Source organism: Acartia tonsa, chromosome 6, assembly GCF_053477335.1.
Source record: "Acartia tonsa isolate MP-2025a chromosome 6, ASM5347733v1, whole genome shotgun sequence".
NCBI classification, from domain to species: Eukaryota; Metazoa; Arthropoda; class Copepoda; order Calanoida; family Acartiidae; genus Acartia; species Acartia tonsa.
In genome coordinates this window covers 41,477,498-41,498,969 of record NC_137265.1, presented here as the reverse complement: position 1 = coordinate 41,498,969, position 21,472 = coordinate 41,477,498, and the positions used below count along the sequence as shown (strand labels likewise).

At 30.7% G+C, this 21,472-nt stretch overlaps 1 protein-coding gene across 2 annotated transcripts in view; it reads left to right on the top strand.

Moving 5' to 3' along the window:
• The window catches only part of LOC145322689 (protein jim lovell-like), a 47,886-nt gene that overhangs the window by 13,141 nt on the left and 13,273 nt on the right, over positions 1-21,472 (top strand). For both annotated transcript variants that reach the window (XM_080164898.1, XM_080164899.1), the window contains exons 2-7: positions 2,743-2,787; positions 11,270-11,606; positions 11,982-12,122; positions 13,508-13,600; positions 13,699-14,589; positions 16,110-16,287. In XM_080164898.1, the coding sequence (XP_080021024.1) occupies positions 11,394-11,606; positions 11,982-12,122; positions 13,508-13,600; positions 13,699-14,589; positions 16,110-16,287 (1,516 nt within the window). In that variant the 5' untranslated portion in view covers positions 2,743-2,787; positions 11,270-11,393. The remainder of the gene's footprint in view (positions 1-2,742; positions 2,788-11,269; positions 11,607-11,981; positions 12,123-13,507; positions 13,601-13,698; positions 14,590-16,109; positions 16,288-21,472) is intronic.

Below are 21,472 nucleotides of genomic sequence, written 5' to 3'. Positions count from 1 at the left end.
ATTTGCAAATCTCTATATTTCTTTTTATAATATTTGTTATAATATGTTGAAATACATTAAATAAATAATAATAAGGCCAAGTTCATAATAAAAACAAATTTATATTTATATTTTTATTTGATAAACTTTCTGTAGTGTAAATTTACTTATTTGTTTATGTGTGTATGTATGTATGCAAGTATAGTTTATTTTTATTTCATGGGTAATGGAGGGGCATTGAATAATTCTTTTGATTCACCCATTTGAGAAATTACATACATCCTTACATTAAAGATGCAGGATGTCTTGTTAACCGTTGAACCGATATGGTTCTCCTTTACAATATATTTTTTCATAGTTCCAGGGATCATTTCTAACTTATTTAGAAGAGGATACCTTCACCCTCCCAAGTGAAATGGCTTAAGAAAAAAATTATCCCCTCAAAAAAGATTTCTTATTTTAAAACTAAAATTCAAAATTGGAGGTTGACTCTTAAAAGTGCTCCCAGATGCGTCTATTAATTCATCGTCCATCCCTAATTCTATTTTGAAATCTGAGTTGATTGTGGCGTGAAGTAGAAGAAAAGCACATAAAATAGAAAAATAAAGTACATAAACTACAATAAACTACATATTGTTACTACATACAAAGTAATACGATGCTCGGCGATTTACACACACACAATTTACTAATATGTATAAATTCATCCTCACTTAAAAGACAATCATAGAAATCTATATATTATTACTTGGATGTTACACCAGATTTTCATGCTCGCAGCTGGCTTAAATACATAAAGATAAAGCCCATCCACCCTTTTTAACCCATGCCCTCCCTTCTACTGGATGAACGAACTGACCAGTTCATGAGGTCCATATTTAGGCTAAATTTACGTCAAGTTTTCCCTTGTCAATACATCCACGTATATCCTATATCCATATTCTCATATAAATCATTAACTAAAGTCAAAATGGTCTTATTAAGAAGTTTTTTTTTTAAATATTTTGTTTATAAATTTACCGTCCCTTTTTTTTTTATCAAAAATGGATATTGCTGTGCAACTTATGAACATAGTTAGACTTGTTAACATTTTTACATGTCATATCAAATCTAACTCTAATGTGTTATTTATCATGCATAGGAAATCACAAATTTTTGATAACGATATTTAAAAACACTTTTTGCTATTTAAATAGAAATATTGAAAATGATTTTTAAAGCCATAAAAAGGCTTACAATAAAGAAGGAAAATTATGTAAAAAAAAAGGTTAGGTTAAGCCCTAGTTAAGTACGGCGGCGTTGAGGTTTGGCTTAATTGAAAAAGGTCTCGCTGCAATATTAATTTTATAGCCAGTTGTTTAAACTGCAGGATTATACAAGAGGGTAGGTATTTGACATCTGAATAAACCTTTTTCCCAAAGTTAAATGTTTTTTTTATTCGATGCATTAGCAAGTTTAACATAACATTTCCAATAACAAACAATTTTAAGATATGAGTATCCGATCGATCAGGAATCCCTATATTTCTTAGAACCATTAAGGCAAGAGTATTTATTTAAATTATCAAACATGAGTTTTCAAATTTGTGCCAAAATGTTGGGAGAGTTTGCGAATATTTTCCTTTATGCTGCGCCCTCAACCAAATCTCCCTCTCTCCCTCAATTCCTCCATCGTTCATCTCCCTCGCCGAGCCTCATTAACACTCGCGAAAATACGCTCTCTCTTTCTCTCGCTCATATTTTTTCTCACTCTCTCTTTCTCTTTCTCTCTTAGAAACTTTTTAAAAATGTATGCATTTATCGCGTATTTTACACAATGGCCTAAAATTGGACAATTTTTAAAAATTAAAATTTGACTTTGTAAATATATAAAGTAGTTATTGGTCACATTTATGTTTTAAATGTGGTATTTTTTTTTGTCCAATATCCTTAAATTCTAGCCCATAGTGTGGAATGCCTAGTAAAAATGTAAAAATGCTATTTACCCTTCCCCTCCCCCTTTTTTTTGCATGGTATTGCCCTTTCTGTGTAAATTTTATATTTGAAAATGTGGTCCTTTGTTTCTTTTTCATGCTGTCCTGCCCATAGCGCATACTCCAGGGCGAAAAGGGATAGACATCTTTATGAACAATTCCTAGCCATTTTTATGCTCTCATTATAAATATTTGATTATGAGAAAAGCATTGTATGGTTGGTAGATATATGTTTCTGATAGTAATACTTGATAAAATGTCGACTAAGGGATAGGGGATTAAAGGATTTTTCCCTCCCCCTAAAAAAAGAAAATCCATGTCAATTCTTGAGCATTTTAGAAAAATCTACTTCTAACATTGTTATAAAAATAGATTTTGAAGCATAAAAAGCAAACAAATAAGCAATAAACAATTTTGAAAACAAGAAGATTGTTTAATAATTACCCTTTAAAATGTAATGTTTCTTTCTTTATCTGTTTTTTTTTAATATTCTGTCTGCTTACAATTTTATTGTTTCTTTTGTTTATATATATTTGTGGAAACCACGCAACCTTAGTTATGTAAGTTCTAAAATGACAATTATAATAGTGAAGCAGCTACTCAATAATTACAAATTCCGTCGTTATGTCCGTAAAAGTAAACAGGATTGTGGGAGTTAATTGATTTTCTCAGCTACTATTCAAGATAGATTACTATTTTTTTATGAAGATTCCTTATACCAATAAGCAACCACCATGTTTTAAATGCTTTAGTTTAGGTAAAGTTAAATAATTCTTAATTAAATTTTTCAGGAAAGTCACAAATGAAAGAATACATCTAAGGAAACAAAAATATAGGTAACTTAATTTTTCATTAAATATTTTGATTTTTTAATATGTTATCTTAAAAAGTTAAGAGTTTTATTACACTGAATATGTATGTGTGTGTGTGTGTATGTGTGTGTATGTGAGTGTGTGTATGTGTGTGAGTGTGTATGTGTGTATAGGTCAATATTAATGATTAGTTCTTTAACTTTCTTATTTGTTCAAGATAATGAATTTTAAATTCTTTTAAGCATATCACATCACAACTATACACACACACACACACACACACACACACACACACACATACACACACACACACACACACACACACACACACACACACACACATACACACATACACACACATACAAATAAATTTCTAAATAAGAGTTAAAACAAAATATCTTATGAATTTATACAAAATTAGATCAAATTTTCCTTATATTAAATTACATATTCACATAAAACAAGGGCAAAAACTTTCATATGTAACACTCCATTAAACTTAAATGGTTATTATTATGTTTTTTCAGTTTTATATCAATCAATGAGGATTTTAAAGGACGTACAGCAACCTAACTATAGAGTAGCTACGCTACTAAAATAAAAGTATGTATGTACATATTATAAATACATCATAAAAGAATAAACACAATACATATCACTGAAAAGAGTGTGATAATGTCAGGGAAGGGACAATTGATGGTAAATCAATGTTCCCCCCGAAAGTATAAGTAATCCTTTGGTGGCTGATAAATTTATAGAGGAAAGAAGGGTTGTATATTAATTAAAATTGCATTGCCCCTCCGTCCCGTCCTGTATAAAGTAGTATCTTAATATATGTTTATGCTTTAGTTATGCCTGATTATTCATCTTAAATTGTTGTGCATTTTTTTTTATAGCACAGCTATGATATAATTAGGATTATCCGTTCTTCTTTACGTTAGTGAATTTCTTTCATGTATATGAAAACTGTTTTGTATATGAATAAGAAATACCAAAGTATTATAGTATCAAATAGAACTTTACATGAAAAGTACTGTACTATTATTGTTGATCAAGTTTGATTTTTAAGATTTGTACAGAATATACATTGTTCATTTTCAAAATAGTAAGAAAATCCTTCAGATTTCTATAAAAATGGCATAAAAATAAAGGTACTATTCTCTAAGTTTAAATTGTTTGCTGTATAAATCTTGATGAAGACAGTTGTCGACCTTATATTGGACTGGACATAAATAAAGTTATGTAAAGGTTGCTTCATGCCAGCAACGGCTGGTTTTAAGGATATTTTTTTTCACGTAGTGTCACATGAGCAGGTGGGCCTTTTTTTCTATGTCAATAATTTAATAGTTAAGAAACTTATGTTTTGAAGTGCTAACTGTAAAATATTTGCTTTCGCCTGTAAATGAGCCAATGCACTACACTTACTCCTCATAAAAGCAATCATGGTCAGTGCATCTTATAGGAGTTGATTTTCTATTGTAACAGTAACAAACTAAAAGTGAAAGGAACCATTTAAAGGTAGAGGTACATCAAAATTGTAAAAATAAAGGATGCACAAAACTAACTTTTTGGGTGTTCTCAAAAATCAGCAAATTTATCAATTTTTGCACATTTCAAGAGATAAAAGGATTTAATTATATTTATATAGATTATTAAAAAATAGTACAATAATTTTAATAAAAAACAATTCTTGTATTTTTTTGCTATTGTACTTCTTAAAAATACAATAAATACTAGAAAATTTTTGCCAATAATTTCCATACCATAACTTGTATTTTCAGCTGTCAATATACGAGTTTGGTCGTGGCTCCGTTCATAGATTTTTAGTGGTTATCTATCTATCTATTAAATCTTCATATTTATCCATCTATCAATTTCATCTATCTATCTCTCTATGTATCCATCCATCTATTCTTTTAAAGTACTTTTATCTATTTATCTATCTGTTTGTCTGTCCTTCTGTCCATCTAGTATATAGACAGTGCATTTATTTCTATATATATTTCTCTCTCTCTCAATGTCGTGACTTGAAAATATGTTTACCAAAACTTAGCCTGGCTAAATACAGTTGAGAACTTGAATTGATAATGGGTTCTCTTGAGTGGGCAAAATATTATTTTCATATCCAAAGTTTTTAAAAAAAAATTATACACCTTTCTTTCTAGAGAAGAACATTATAAATAGCTCTTTTTTTATCCAAAAACATTTTAAATTCCCCACTGAAAAATAAATGTATTTGAAATATATCTATTTTTTACTTTAGAATTTTCAAATTTAAGATTGGCTTTTAGTTTAAATCTAACATTGTTTATTCTTAGTTTGGTTTCTTGATTATTCTCTACCTCTCTCTCTCTCTTTCTTCTTTCTCTAAAATGCAAAGTAGAAAAGCAAAGTTTTTTTACTTTGAAAACAATTTCAGTGTAATAATTATTTTCAAATGCCATTTCTTACGCTAAGAAAATGAGAATGAAAAAAGAGAAAATTTACAATTTGTGGTGGATTTTTACAAAAAAAAATTTGGTGGATTTTTACAACATTTTCTGTTTTAGAGGTCATTAACAATCGGGCAAACATACGGACGAACGCACATTAGTTTACAAAGTATCTTCGCTACTTATAAAAGCTCATAGGATCTTTTTCTAAAGTTCAAACACCTGTAAACTGTTCACATATAAAAAAAAGGAGAAAAAATGCGCCAATTAATTTTGATCATAAAAATTTTAATGTCCAATATAAGGTTTCAAATTGCTAACGAGTCGTCTCAATAGTAACTTGAGCTCTTATGGATATGTATGCAATGAGACTTTTATTAGATGGACTTTAACAGTCAATTTACTGTTTTGTACGTTAGCAAGGTTGACTTGTAGAGTTTCTTCACTCGTTGAAAATGATTAGCAACGAAAATTGTACATATCCTTAAATATGATTTTTTATTGATAAGGCCTTTTAGAGATCTTAAACAACAGACAGGTTGCACTAATTTACTTCAATTTGTTCAAATTAGTAAATTTAGTTTGTTACATTTTTAGTATTAAATCTATGCATTTACATTAGAGGTTTTTATAGACCTATCAAGCTATGTTTTCACTTTTTTGTTTGTTTTTCAACGCATTTTAAGTAGGACCGACTTAAGACCAATAAATTTCCAACTATTTATTTTACATTAATTAATAATGTTCAAAAACATGTTTTTGAACAGTCAACTTGACATAGGTCTAAAGCATAAGGGATGGAAGATGGGGGGTAGAATAAGAGTTAGATGCATTAAAAGCTTCAATAACATTTGTCCCAACAACATAAAATTTCATCACTATAAGAAGTAAGTTCCTTTAAAGGACTCTTTTTTTTATAGATGGATTTAAAAACTCTAAAAAGTATCTACCTGTTAATTTTTTAGTTTTTTATGTAATATTAGGTTTAAAATAACATAACTACTTTTATTTTACCCAATGTTGCCATACCCTTAGTCTACTAATCTTACAGACCGATTTATGACCTATTGTTACAAGTTATTACAAATGATCAAATAAAACACATTTTAAAATCACACCCCGACACACACACACACACACACACACACACACATTCACACACACTCAAAGACAAACACACACACACACACACATACAAAATTAAACACATGAAACGGGTTTCAATCAAAAATACCTTTATTCGATGTATTCATGGCATAAACTACATTGAAACACATTAATGTCTGTGTAGTTTTTCATAAATATATGCTTTATTTACCCTGTTAAACAAAGGGATATGGCGTTGACATACATATTTTCTTCTTTGTCCGTCAGAGTTGGAATCAAAGTTTTTATGAACTACTAATTGACATTAGATCGACATTATGTTTACAAAAAAAACCTTTAACTACCACCAATGTTATTCAAATAGTTGACATATTAACAACCCAGACTAACAGGGTGTATGAAATAAAAATACTTTATGAAACTTAATATTATTAGAGAGGGAGGGAGGGGATATTGGGCTGTTTATTACACCAGTCCCCACATTTTTTTCTCATTCGTTGGCTTAGCAACTTTGGGGACTTTCATCGAATTTTGATTGGTTGGTTAATTTAGTTGAGTGTCTAAGCATTTTAACCACGAAGTGTAATCTACAGAAGGGTTAATTCTGTGCATCAAAATTGGGGATGTACATCAATTAATCGGCCGTTGTCTTATCCCTTAAGGTCCCTGTCATATAATATATATTACATAATTTTGCAGTAAGTGTCATGTCGAAAATCAAAACCAAAAAACTTTTACATATATATTAACAAAGTCAGCTAGCTGGCATGCATAGTATTTTTAGCTGGGTTGGGATTTAAGGGGTGTTAAAACTACGTATATTCTTAGAAAAGCCTTACATTTGCCTATGGCAAGTTTTAGACCATTTTGTAATGAAAGTAACCTGTTACTATGTTATACGTAGAAAGGTTTTTCGGTAAGATACTGAACCAATTAAGTTCACATAGGTCCCTATTAGGTTTTAGGCTATTTTTCTACTCTCCCATATCTTTTGAATACAGAACTTGCAGATGCTAAGAAAGCAGCCTTTATTAGCAAAATAAATCATATTACAAAACCATTTTTAAAATTTCTACTTTTTTCATTTTCCCTTCGTTCTAATAATATATGAAGTTAACTTATGTCGCATGTTGCCTTAAATATATCATGCATATATACATACATTTATTTATATATAGAATTCCCCCTTTGGCTTAACATATATGTATGTGTTATTACAAATATATACCTATACATACATACACACAAGTTTTATCTGTTTGGTCAATATTATACAAAAATACTAACTTTTTACTTGTATGCTACATGCTTAAATCACATACACACACACACACACAAAAACCTTCATGCGATCATGTATTCTATATTTATCATATTTTTTGCTTTGTATATTGTGTATATGCGATCTATTGATGTTTACCTCAAAAGGGAAATAAAAGTAGACTATTTTTAAACATAGCTCAAAAAAGCATACATTTTACTAAATCTTAGTAAAATGATGTCTTTCTGCCTGTCTAAATATTATTAATGACCAAGAATCAGAGATAAGACAATATTATTGATGTACATCACCAGTGATGATAATCAAAAACTATTGGTTAAAAAGTTTGGACATTTCTAGTTTGAATCAACAAATCAAGATTTAATAAAACCTCAAAAATTAGACAATTGAACAAGAGAATGAGTCTATAAAACTTTGGGTACCTCAATAATTAACATTCCAATGACCCCTCCCAGGGTGTGAAAACTAATACCTTAAAAAATACCTTTTTTAAATTTTGAATTGAGATTGTTTTGATAATGCGACTGCATACTGACTTTCTGGTAATAATTTTAGAGCTGCTACGCTTTATAATTGTACCAAACTGTTATAGGAATCATCATGCCAAGTTTGAAATAAATAGAACAATTCTAATATGTACTATTTAAGCTTTAAAAAAAGTAGACTGTCCTTTCATTATAACCACATACACGCTGGAATATATATTATACAAGTGATTTAGTTAATGTATAACATGTTTTGTTACGACATATTTACAATTTTTTTTATATTTTCAAAAGGGGAAAATTACTTTCTTTATATGTATTAGTTTTGATATTATTTTATTTAAGTTTTATAATTATCCATAAGTAGCGCAGCAATAAAAAATTATAGAATTTAGATTATTTACAATTTAAAATGTTTAAAATCAATCAACAGTCAAGAGCGATAGAGTCTTTCATGCTCTAATGACTGTCGAACGTTAGGACGTTACCTAGTTATAGGAAATCTTCGCTACTGATAAATGTTTGGATCTTTTTCATACAAATAATTCTCTCTCTCTCTCTCTCAAATTTTGCATAGCTTAGTACTGTCCATCCATTCCAAAAACACCTTGAAAAACATTTTACATAAAAAAATACTTAATCTCTAAACCATCCTTTACAATAAATTCCACTTTCGGGGGGAGAAATTGTCGTGGGAGGAAAGTAAATGACCAAAGTTCTGAAGAGGGGGGGGGGGGGGGTAAAAATGACCGGGGCCAGGGAATGACACACCTTGGTAGCTCCGATGTGGTATATCATATCGTGTACCATCATCCCACACACCTTTCCAGTTCTCTCTCTATCTCTCTCCGCCTCTCTATCTCTCTCTCTTTCTCTCTCTTGAAACTTATATTCCATTCCCACCTGTATTATATATATATTATACATTCTGTGTGTGTGTGTGTGTGTGTATGTATGTGTGTGTTTTAGTGTATGTAGGTGTGCGTGTGTGTGTGTGTGAACCCAACTTTATATCGGAGGTGAGTGAGAGAGGTAACGGAGGTGGGTTACATGGCTCGGAGAAAAACACCTCTATATATCCTAAACCTAGTCCTATACCATACACAGATATAATAACACTTATTCTTAATATCATATTGATAATCTATACTAAAAATCATCAAAGTTTAGTTCGGTATCTATCGTTTATTATTGTTAAAATATCTTTTTTATGTGTACTTTATTTTTAGACCTTTGATTTTACTACTGTAGTATGTAACATACATGTATAGTATTTTAGTTCATATGTGTAAGAAATTTTTCAACGGAGTTTCTCGAGGCAAAGTCCGGATAAAGTTCTTTGTATGTATGGGGGGTAAAAGGTTATCATATCATATATGTGTATGTTTTCCGTTGATTTTTTTCTTGTGTGGAGTTTTAACTTGTTGATTTTTAACCCAAAAAGTTTTAGGATAGTTCTTTATTTTTAAGATACTAGCGTTCTTCCAACTTGAATTCAAATATAACATTTTCTTTAAACCAATATTTGAGTCTTAATAGAAGTATCAATTGGTTCAGTGGTTAGAGATATCTTAATAGACAAAAACTTGACTACTTTATACAATAGGATTATGGGTTTTATATAAATAAAATTTTACTTGATTTTCTCGTAATTTATGTTTTTAGTAAACATATCTTTGAATTAGAGTTATAAAAATATAATTTAATTTAAAAAACAAAATTCTTGATAATTATAGTATAAAAGTATCTTCATCAAATAAATATTAATTTCTTAAAAATTAATGACATCAATAATTATATTGAAGATTATTTGATTTGATTATTTTCAAATTAATCACTAATCTGATTTATTTTAATATTACTGTTTGTACGTCTGTCTAAAACCAAAAGCATAATTGACAGTTACTTTCTTATTTATTTTGGATTTTAAAAATTACTTCGATTGCTTAATTTGGATTAAAATGTTTTAATCTTGTTATTTCTGAGCTGTTTAATACCTTGTGTAAGATTTTAGAATTTCAAAAAAGTTTATTAATCTGTTTTTAGCTAGAATCAAAATATACATAAATCTAAGTTAATCTTATGTATATAAAAATACATATAGAAATTCTAAAAAGAATTAATTAATTTCTGTGGAAGCAAAACTCATGTTTAATAATGATTTTAATCATATCATACACATAAGGGGACCTAGGGATTTGGACATGTTGGAGTACTGAAACCTGAATTTAAAAATATGTCACCTTTTTCGGAACATTTAATGCCCTGTTGAAGGACTATTAATTTATTTTAGAACTTCAAATTAGAAGATTATTATTTATTTATCCATTATTTTCATATTTTGTGCACCAGTTTATATTCTTTAAGATGACTAAATTCTTAGGTACCATGACACACACACAAAACATATTCTTTAATTCTAAACATCAAAAGAAAAAATATATTTTTTCTAATTTAATTATTTCTTTTGAATTTGATTACCAACAAAAGCTAAAGAAAAAAAACATATATAGAATTGATTAGTTATTTAAATATGCTAAAAATATTGTTTTGTTTTTTAAGTGCTCTTAACAGAATATGTGTTAATAAAAATTTATAAAAAACTTAGTGATTAAGAAAAAACAAATAAAGAAAAGATGCATAATCATATGTCATACAATTTTTTCTCTCTTATCTTTCTTGATAAAAAACACATATATTCATAAAATTAAAAACAAATAATACATTTATAATTTATTAAATGTTAATTCTAAAACAATTACTTTATTAGCCTAAATTAAGGTTTATATGCATACATCTCAAAGAGATTTCAAGTCCCCAAAGACCCAAAATCCAGGCTAAAACACAATGAAACTACTATAACACCTAGAACAGGGACAGTTAATAGGCAATTAAAACATATAAAGTTTATGTATTTTTAAAGAAATCAATTCCCTTCCTTATTTAGCCAACTTAATCATATAACATTCTTCAGTAGCTAAAAAAAAGGGTTTTTCACAAAAACATTTTACGATTAAAATTACTGAATATCTATCTCAATTGAAACACTTCTGTAATGTCCATTTTCAAAGGGTGCACTCTATATGTAATAATTAACAGGAAGGAGGGACATTTTATCAGAAGATAAACTATTTTGCCAGTAAAATATTCTTTTTTAAGACATATTTTATTTTTACTAAAATCAATAATTTTTTTTTCAGAAACCGATGACTTAAATCTTGGTAGAGGAATATTTTTTTCAAGCCACCCTACCCTTGAAAACACCCATCCCAGAGAGCAGCAGACAACCAACCCCCATCGAACACAGCCCCACAACAACAAAAAATGGAGCGTGACGAGGTGGACGTTGAGCGTCCTGGGTCGAGCACACCCGCGCCCCGCGGCGTGGACCCTGTGACTGGGGAGCGTGAGGGTCCTCGCGTGACCCCGGGCCCCCTGGTCAACTGCCCCCCTAGCACCCCCGGCCAACAGCATTATTCGCTCAGATGGAACAACCACCAACATCATCTACTCAATGCCTTTGAATTATTGTTACAGGTATTGTCAACAAATCATAGTAGCACAGCCGCAATGGATGTATAATATACGTGGATATTATAATGAGAGAAATTTTTTGTCGATTTAGGTTGCAATTCCCCCCGCTTTTATTAATCAAGCCTTTAATTAAGGAAGTGGGGAGGGGATGGGGAGATCATTATTTTAGCCTGCTATAAAATTCACTTTATTATAGAAAATAAAAATCTGGTGTGAGATCCAAGTAATAATATAACCATTGCAGTTTCTCTAAGACGAGAGTCTGTTCGTCCTTATGTTCATAACTTCAATCAAAGATACTGTATAATTTCTTGTGTTAAATTATGAAATTTTTCGAAGATTTTTAATGATTTATTTATTCATTTATTTTTTGTTCAGAATGAAATCTTGGTTGACTGCACCTTGATGTGTGAGGATGCCGGGATTCGAGCCCATAGAGTCGTCCTATCAGCCTGCAGCCCATACTTCCAGAGACTATTCATAGACTACCCCGGCAAACATCCTATCATTGTTCTAAAGGTAAGTTTAAATTCAGTTTATCACATCGCATTATAAACACCTTTCCACGGATAGTATAAGAAAAAAATAATAAAGTTAATTCCAGTTTTGTTTGCCCTGAGGAGCCAAAAGCCCGGGCTAATAGAGCAGTAAATAATTTTATGGTTTTTATTTTATTATTCGTAGAAAGTTGTCTAAAATACGAGTTAATAAATAATTTTCTCAGTATGGCTGAGAACTGGTTCTAATCCTGCGGATATTAAGCGGTTTTGAAGCTATATTGGAATATATTTTTATAATTTTAAATGAATTATTTATTATTCATTAAGATTTTATAAATTCTAAACTTCTACATATTAAACTATTTATTCTAAAGAATTCTATTTTTAATTATTTTTAAAAAAAATTTCTATGTCTTTTTGTTTACTAAAAACAAAAGATTTTTCTATATGTTTGAAAAGAGAATTTTTTATGAATTACATAAAAGTTTTGAATATACGGTCTGTACATTTTTAGCAAGCTTTTTTAAAGAGTAAAGTACTATTAATTCAAGCTAAATGAACACGTTCCCATCCCGAGGACCTAGTACGGACTCTCAATCGGGTCTTTGAAAATCAACCAATAGTGTTCGGAATATTAACACAGCCAAGTAGCAGAAAACAAATTGCTAGCAGACGAAAAAAGGAAAAGGGGGGCAGGTTATCTGTATATAGTACATCTATACTATAGATTTGTTGCTGAGCCCTTATTTACTCATACTATGATTCCATACTTGATGTAATTGCATTTTGCAAAAACCCTTGAAACAAATATGTTTATTATTCTCAAAGATAGAGATAAGATTTCAATTAAAAAAAAACATTAAAATTGAACTGTTTTACCTAAAATAAAATTGGATATGCCTACATTATTTATAGTATTAAGAGGAGTTTTTTTAACCTATATCTTCAACCTAACACATAATTTGATATAATATCAGCATGAGAGTTTTACAGAAACTTAAATTTTTAGAATAATGTGTTCTTTTTCGTGTGACAGAATAAAACATTGGTTGTATGATTGCAAAATCCAAGCCAACAAAACAAAACATTAAAAAGATACTTTGCATAGCTTGATATTAACATTGCAACATGACAGCTAGAATACATACTTTCTGCTCAAAATACATATTAAGCATACTTTAAAGGCAAAAGTATGTAATTGCAAGTATAGAAGTGCTGTAGTTACAGCAAATTAAACATTGTCCAATGCTCTGTTTATGTCACAAATTGAAAATTATATAGATTTAAAGGTTCAAAATCACAAGGCTAGAAAATAAGTCTTGATAATCATTCATTATAAATCAGAAAATAAGAATGTACACCATCAAATGCTTTGGTTTAGTCACAAATCATTGATATTTTCAGGATGTATTTTTCTGGGAGATGCAGAGTATTTTGGACTTCATGTACAAGGGAGAGACAAGTGTACCCGAGGCTCAACTCACAAGTCTTATCAAGGTAAACATGTAGATTGATAAGATAGATAGAATGATTAAAAAAGGATAGAAAGACATAAAGAATGAATTAACTATTTTTTAACATCTCTTATTTTGTAGACTGCTGAATCATTGAAAATCCGCGGCCTTACGTCCAGCGACCAGCTGCCACCCTCTGGCACCAGTCTGTCTTCCTCTCCCACCAACCTGTCAACAGGCGGCGGATACCGCGGTTACTCGCCCTCCCCCTCGCCCCATGCCCTGCATCCCTCACATCTGGGCGGCCTACATCACAGATACTCTGACTCCAAGGTGCCGCATTTGTCGAGCGGCGGCAGCGGTGGTCTGCGGAGCACAGAATCCAGCCCGCTCAGCCTGACCAGCCATGTGGAACAGTTGTCAGATCGCGGCACCGGAAGCCGCGGTGAAGATAGTGGTCGTGCCAGCCCCGTGCCCTCCCAACAGTCCAATTGTCCGCGCCGCAAGCAGGCCAGGCCTCGCCGCCGGTCAGGCGACAGCATCAATTCATCACTAGATTTAAGTAAGCCCGGTAGTCCTCCATTGTCCTACAGCGGCGGCAGTCATTCTGTGGACGGCAGAGATTTAACCAGCGGCGGACGGTCAAGCAAACATGGCGACTCACCGACAAATCTGCACAATAACCATTATGGCAGCGGTATCATGGATGACACCTGCGGCCCAGAAAATTTGTCTCTGAAGAGAAGTAGCTCCCCATCGCCGGCAAGAAGCTCAGTGCCTCCAGCGGAGCACGGCGACAGCCGGGACGGCGTTAGTGATAGGCGCCGCCATCACAGCCCTTTGTCACATAGCGAACGTAGCGAGCGCAGCGGTCACCCACCCGCAATTAACCTGGTGAAAATGGAGCGCCTAGTGGACTCCAGGGACAACAGCTCCTCCAGGATGGATCTGGACATGTCACATGACCTCTTGGCCAAGGAAAGGGAGGACATCAAACATTTTCAGAATGGTATTAAACATGCACATGAGCAGGTACGTTGGTTTTAATACTTTTGTCCTTGTTAGAAGTATCATATATTAAAGACAAAAATACAGGTTAAGTAAGAATCCAATAATCCATTAATTGTCCTATGCTAATTAGGAACATATAATTCCCAAATTTCCCTCCAAATAAGCCAAACTTTTGACCTGGTCCTTCTCTGTTTTATAAACATTTGTATGTATACCTATAGATTAATAGATAGATAATTAGGTAAATAGATAGATAATAGACATAAGTGTCCAAAAGTTTAAACTTAATGTCCTTGATATCGACTAAACTGACTAATAACCCCCCCCCCCCCCTTAAAGTTTTCCTTTCTCTTTTTCTTTTTGTGTAAGCCTAGCTTATGTATGATGGTATTTAAGGGACAGTCATTGCCTTAGAATTATCGGAATTCTCTGATATAATTATATAAGTAATACAAAACTTTTAAAAAGTACTCCTAAAGAATGTAGATTATTTGCCTTAAATTGGGTTTAATGTAGTCGAAAGAATATATAGATTCATTAAAAATGAACATTTTAAATAAAACTTTGAAAAAAAGTTTTACAAAAATAGTTTCCCTTGTTATATATATCTAAAAGAAACTTATATCTTGGAAAACTGTTAACCAATTTGTTTAGAACTTTTAACACAAGTTTATTATAATCGCACCTACTCTTTAACTTGCGAATAGTTATAAGTCCGCATGTTAGCTTAAAGAAGATTGTTAATTTTAAATTTTACCATCAATGCAGTGGTTTAAATGAAATGAGCTACTAACTTTACTGTGACTTTCTACATAATTAAGCAGCTTGTTTTTACTTCGCTATCTAAGAACATTATCTTACTTGTTGGTGCGGTGATTTATACCCGAAATAACTTATGATAACTTTCTTTTAATAACTTTAATATCAGTAAAAAAAGTATTTATGTCGTAATAGCTATTATCATATTAATAATCTAAACTTTTTTGGACAGTTAAAGTATCATAAAAATGTCAAGTTTATGTCGACTTAACAAACATAATATAAGTGACTTTAACTGACTTATTTTCGACATACTTGTCAAATTCTATAATGAATCCAAAATTGGTCACTATAACCATTTTTTCATACACTAAAACGCTATTCTAAAAATGACATTTTGACAACAAGCCTATGTCGACACAATAACAGCCTAAAGATTTAGCAGGGGTGTAAGAAAAGTGCTACACACATTTAATTGAAATTGCTTATTTGAGGTTAAGTTGAGGGCTAGTAATAACTTTCTTGGGAATAACTTATATTAAAATAATCTATATATATATATATATAGAAACTAATTTATATACATAATATAATATAACCAAAGGGAGAAATAGTCGTTTTATGGTTATCTTTGAGGTTTTCTTTATAATTAGATTTTTATTCATATATTATGTCAAATATTATAGGAAACAAGAAATTAATGTTGTTTAGACTTAACAAAAGCATTTGATAGTATATTTAGATTCCTATTGCAGCTACTCTTAAACTGATTATTAATTTAGGAAGCTCTGCAGGCGCTAAATTTCATGGCCAACAGCAGTGGCCTTCCAGGTCACATGATCCCACCCGGTCCTGGCGGTCACCACCCGGTCCTCGGTCACCCCGGCCTGCATACACCACCCTTCCCCCCGATATCATCACCCGCCGGCGGCGGTAAAGGCGGCTCTTCCTATCCAGGGGGTGAGTATCTATCTTTCTATCTCTCCTTTTTTCTCAAAAATTAATCAGTATATACATAAGAAACAAAAATTAATATATCATTTTCTTTAATTGATATTTTGTTTTTTTATTTCTTTTTGTTTTTACTGATTAAATTTAACATATATGATGGTTTTATGTACATTTTAATATTTTTATTAAATGACAAGATTATATAGCATAAAATTAAACCTACAAAAACACACATTGACTTATTTAACACTTTTGCTATTAACCTAGAAACTTTGTTATTGTTTTGCCTAATTTCCCATATTCCAGTATTCCACCCCTTCCATAGTTATCTATCTATCTATTTATATAGGCCTGGACACTAAGATATATTACAAAATATCCCTTCCTGACCTTTTTCTTATGCCACAAGTGGCTAAAATTGATCAAAATCTAAAATACTTAGTTTTATTTTTAATTAAGTACCTAAATTGTAAAATAAATCAACTTAAGATATTTAGCTTTGATTTAATTTTAAATTAAATTTTCCCAGATTTTTTTGGCTAATTTTAAATGCTTGTGTTTATTACCATTGTGACTTGGTACTCCCCCAGTTGGTCCAGAGTGGTCCACTGTGTCACCTTATGACTTACTTTTCTATCATAATATGGCACACAACAATCTTTGAATGTCAAACAAATTGACAGGGACCAAGGGATAGGACATTGTTTTTTTTTCAAAGTTGAAACTTTTTTCATCAGAAGAGTAGAATTTTTTTTAATATTATAATTTTTTTGCGAAACAATTGCATTTTGTGTCATCAATGATTAGTAATCCCACCCTTAAAAAGTAGAATTATTAGCTGCAGGTAAATTTCTCACATTTAACCAACTCTATCCTTGTTTATCCCTGAAATATTCCTTATCCAAATTGAAGACCTCTTTGTTTTAATTCCCACTTAGCCTGATTGTTGAGAACAAAAACTTAATATTTTTTCTTCCATGTATTTGCACAATTTTAAATTTCATTTCATCATTTCATTGGCTTTATACTTTTCAAGTAAAATTTGCTTTACTTCAATAGGATTTTAAACAAAGAAAAATGAATTTCACATAATTTTTTGCCTTCCTGTAATCAATATATCATCAGAGCTTTATTTACAACAAAGACAACTTGACTTTTTTTTACATTTTATACTTATGGCACTTTGATTTGCAGAACCTTTATCTACATGCATGTAATATATTGTTTCTTATTGGTCAAAGTAAGTTCCGCCAGTGAAACCATTGGCAGTTATCATATTAGGATACAGGCTGAGAAAAAGAGAAAGAGAACGTAAAAGAGAGAGAGGGGAGAGAGGGGGAGATTACCTCCTCTTCCATTCTCTTTAGAGGACAAAATAAAGGGAGAGTGAGGGCCTAGGGGAGGGGGGAATGAAGAGTTAGTTTGATATCATGATAAAAGTATAAAAATATTATCAAAAAGTTGTATAAACAAGACAAGAGCGAGAGAGAGGGTAGGAGGGCTCTTATTATTTGTTATTGTCCCAGCCTCAATTTTTGATATTCATACTTTCACAGTCATGGGGTATGTTAGGGGGGGGGGGGGCTTAAAGTCAATGGGGGCCACCTTAAACTTTAACCTTATCATGAATTTTATGTTTGGATGTCATAGATTTATGTCAATGTATTTTTTATAACACAATCATCAAAAAATATAAAAATATTATTATTAAAAAATATCTTTAAAAATATTTTATTTAAAGTTTATTTACATCCAATCTAAAGTTATATACCTTAAATTTAAGTAAAGTAATAAAAAAGGTCAAACTTGACAAAAATATTAGCACCATAAAAAATGTCATACCAACAGTTTCCCCTTTTGAACTATAACCCTTCTTTATATTATCCAGCTTTCTGACTTTAATAGATCCGCAGTCACTTTTATATTGCTTATTAAATTGCGAAAAATGTATTTTTCTATGGTGTTATATTACACTATCAATGCCTAGAAGTTACAGGTTACCTTCTTGTCAAACATAGAGACTTATTTTCTAGGGGAAAAAACTATTTGACATGGTAGACTCATATTTAATTTAACTTGTAGAAGAAGTAACTTACACTAAATTAATGATAAATTTCAATATATGAAATTAAATCTTTTTTTGTGGTAATTTTGCTGATGTTTTTGACCATGATTGTCTCTGTTCAACTCTGCAGTAATAACTTTCTTAGACAAACATTATGAATAATATTTCAATTCTTTAATCATAATATCATGAAAACATGAAAATAATTAAGATAATAAGGTTAAGGATATATATTTGATATATATCTATCTATCTTTGTAATTTAAAGTTGAATTTTAATTTATTCCTCATGTAAACATTGCAATATCTTCCATCTTGTCAATTAAAGAAAATTAAGAGTGTGTGTGTATGTATAGTGTACATATTACCATCATATATTTATCAATTTCCATTTCATTTTAACATTTTCTAAGATTTTGGTGTGCTAAGGTTTATATTCAAAGTTTCACTTTATTTTAGAAAAGAGATATCTCAGCTAACAGTTGCGCATATGAACATGATTTTTTTTTATCCATGAAAAGATAACAGTTTAAATTTTGCTCAAAACTCCTTTTTGCGTATACAAATACAATGATCTCAGAAAAATATTATTGATAAGAATAAAATGTGAAAAATAAGACTTATTTTGGTTTATTTTTGTTGCGATATACAAAAATCCAGCGGCAAGTAAACAAGAAGTGCATTGATATATCTGTGTAACCTTGTGAAACTTGACTGGACCTATCCATTTTTATGACGTCATCAAAACATTTCATCTAAACATAAAAAAGAGCTTGGTTTTCTTTATAGGAATTAAATTAATTAATTGGGAAATAAGGGTTGAGTTTTAAAATATTCAGCCTGAAAATATTTTTTATGGTTTTATTCCAATATTCATTTCAAATTCAATTATAATAGAAAAGCTTATTGCTTACAAAGACTTTGGTTTTATATTCTTATATTCCCTTTTCCTGAGACCAGAAATTCTGAGAAATATGCGCAAATTTTGCTTGTTCATGCTGAGCTCAAGTGTTAACTATATTTCTTATTTTTCTCTAGAACTCTGTTTCTTTTAGTTTAAGTTTAATTAATATAAACCGTAGTACACCCAAATCAAATTTTTCTGACAAAATAATTTCTATCAAACTTTGATAAATATCAGGCACAATTTTTCTTAAATTGTGCATTATTGTGTATGATAAATGTCCCTATTCTATAAAAGTCCCATGGAAAAAATGGTTTACGGTGCTTTCAAAATCTACTTTACCTATTTATCTTCCTCTTCTCTCTAACAACTATCTTCCTTTCTTTATTATTATTATATATTTTAGTTTTGTTCCGACATTTTTCATATTGGGGATTTGAAATTTTTACATGTAACTTATTTTTAAGATTCAATTTTAGATCAAAGTCAATTTCAAATCCCCAACTGTATTATGTAGTAGAAAGAACAATAAAAATTGTGCACGTAATTCTGCCACAACTTTCGCCTTTATCCTTTGCAACCTAAATTACCCCACCCCCTCCCCCACTCCTTAGACAACCTTTCGCATTTTCTTTTTTTGCTGGCGGTTGTTGAGGGTGGGTTGGGGGCGGGGTGAGTTAGGGTGGTTTGCAGATTACACTGCACAGCCTGTGCTAGCTGTGTGTGTGTGTAGTTGTTGGTGTGTATGTATATGTAGTTCAACATAAAGGCGAAAAAAACTGGCTTTATTGTGTGCTAGAAACTTGTGCTTTGTGTGCGCATATATATATTTGATATATCTTTATCTCCTTAGTATATTATGTATATATGCACATAACCATTTTTATATCTACCTTCTTCTTCTTTGGTTTATGGTGAGCGCTCAAAGTGTTTATTAAGTTGGGCAATTTATTTTAAATGTTAAAAAAAATATTCACCTATATGAAGATTTTGTACTCTTTTAATGAAAATTGCAAATTTGCATTTATCAAATTTATGCCAGCTTATATGAACACTTTTGCGCGCATGGTTGTGCACGCTAGAATTTTCTAGTAACTCTTCTGTGCACAGTACATGCACACAGGCAAACAAAACATACAAACACACATTTTATTATTTTCTTTTGTACTGGAAACTGAAAAAAAAGTTATGTCCTTTATAATTTTCCCTCCATCCTTTCTCAAACTGAAACTCATCATTTGAAATGGCAAAAAAAATATTTTATCATAATTTACATTAAATTTAACCCCTTTCTACTATTACAATGATTTTTAGATTTCTTTGTTTGTTTTTTGCATATGTTTTGTTTGCTTGTTTAGGTATGCTATAGGGAAAGATATTGTGCACTTTTTTTTCCTTTAAAAAAAGAATTTAAGCTTTTTGAAAAAATATCTATCCCTAATTTTGGGTAATACTAAATATTATATATTTACTTTAAAACTATGACTTGACTACCAAATTATTTTAGTAACTTTTAGGACTTCAACAAAACTAAAGAGTAGGATAGATAGAATTTTTAATTTATTGAATAGATAGAACTTTTAAAGGATACAGTTTTTAAAACATAAAAAATATAAAGTTTAAAATCTGACCTGTATGGAATCTTTTTTGTGCAACAGTGCTATGCAAATTTTTAAACCCCCTTTTCATATCTCTCCCCCGTTTTTCCATCCCTCTTCTTTGTTTTGCGAATAATTTCGCGAGCCCTTGCAAATTCTTTGATGAAGCTGAGTTGGGTTCGGATTTTGAGTCATTATTATTTTACAGCATGACTACAGAGTTGCAGTCTTGGTTAGACTAAAATTCTAATGTTATACCATTAATAGAAAAGTTTATGGACCACCGCAGCTTTTATATGCATTATTGCTGTAGAGATACTACGCCTATCTGTGTGTGTGTGTGTTTGTGTGCACAAAAACCTGACACCAAGCAAAAGACGACCTTTTCTATATTATTCATATTTTTATGACTTTGACCTTTAGAATCTACACAAGTTTTACTCAAAATCTTGAATTTTTATGAGATTTTAACTAAAGCTTAAACATACATTCTTATTTAAACTATCTCTTTGACAAAGAAATGATAAATAAACACTTTTTTAAAATGACATTGCTACTCCATAAGTATGTTCTTTGTCTGATTGATTTATTATTGAAGGTTATTGGTTTCTTATTGCTGCGCTACCT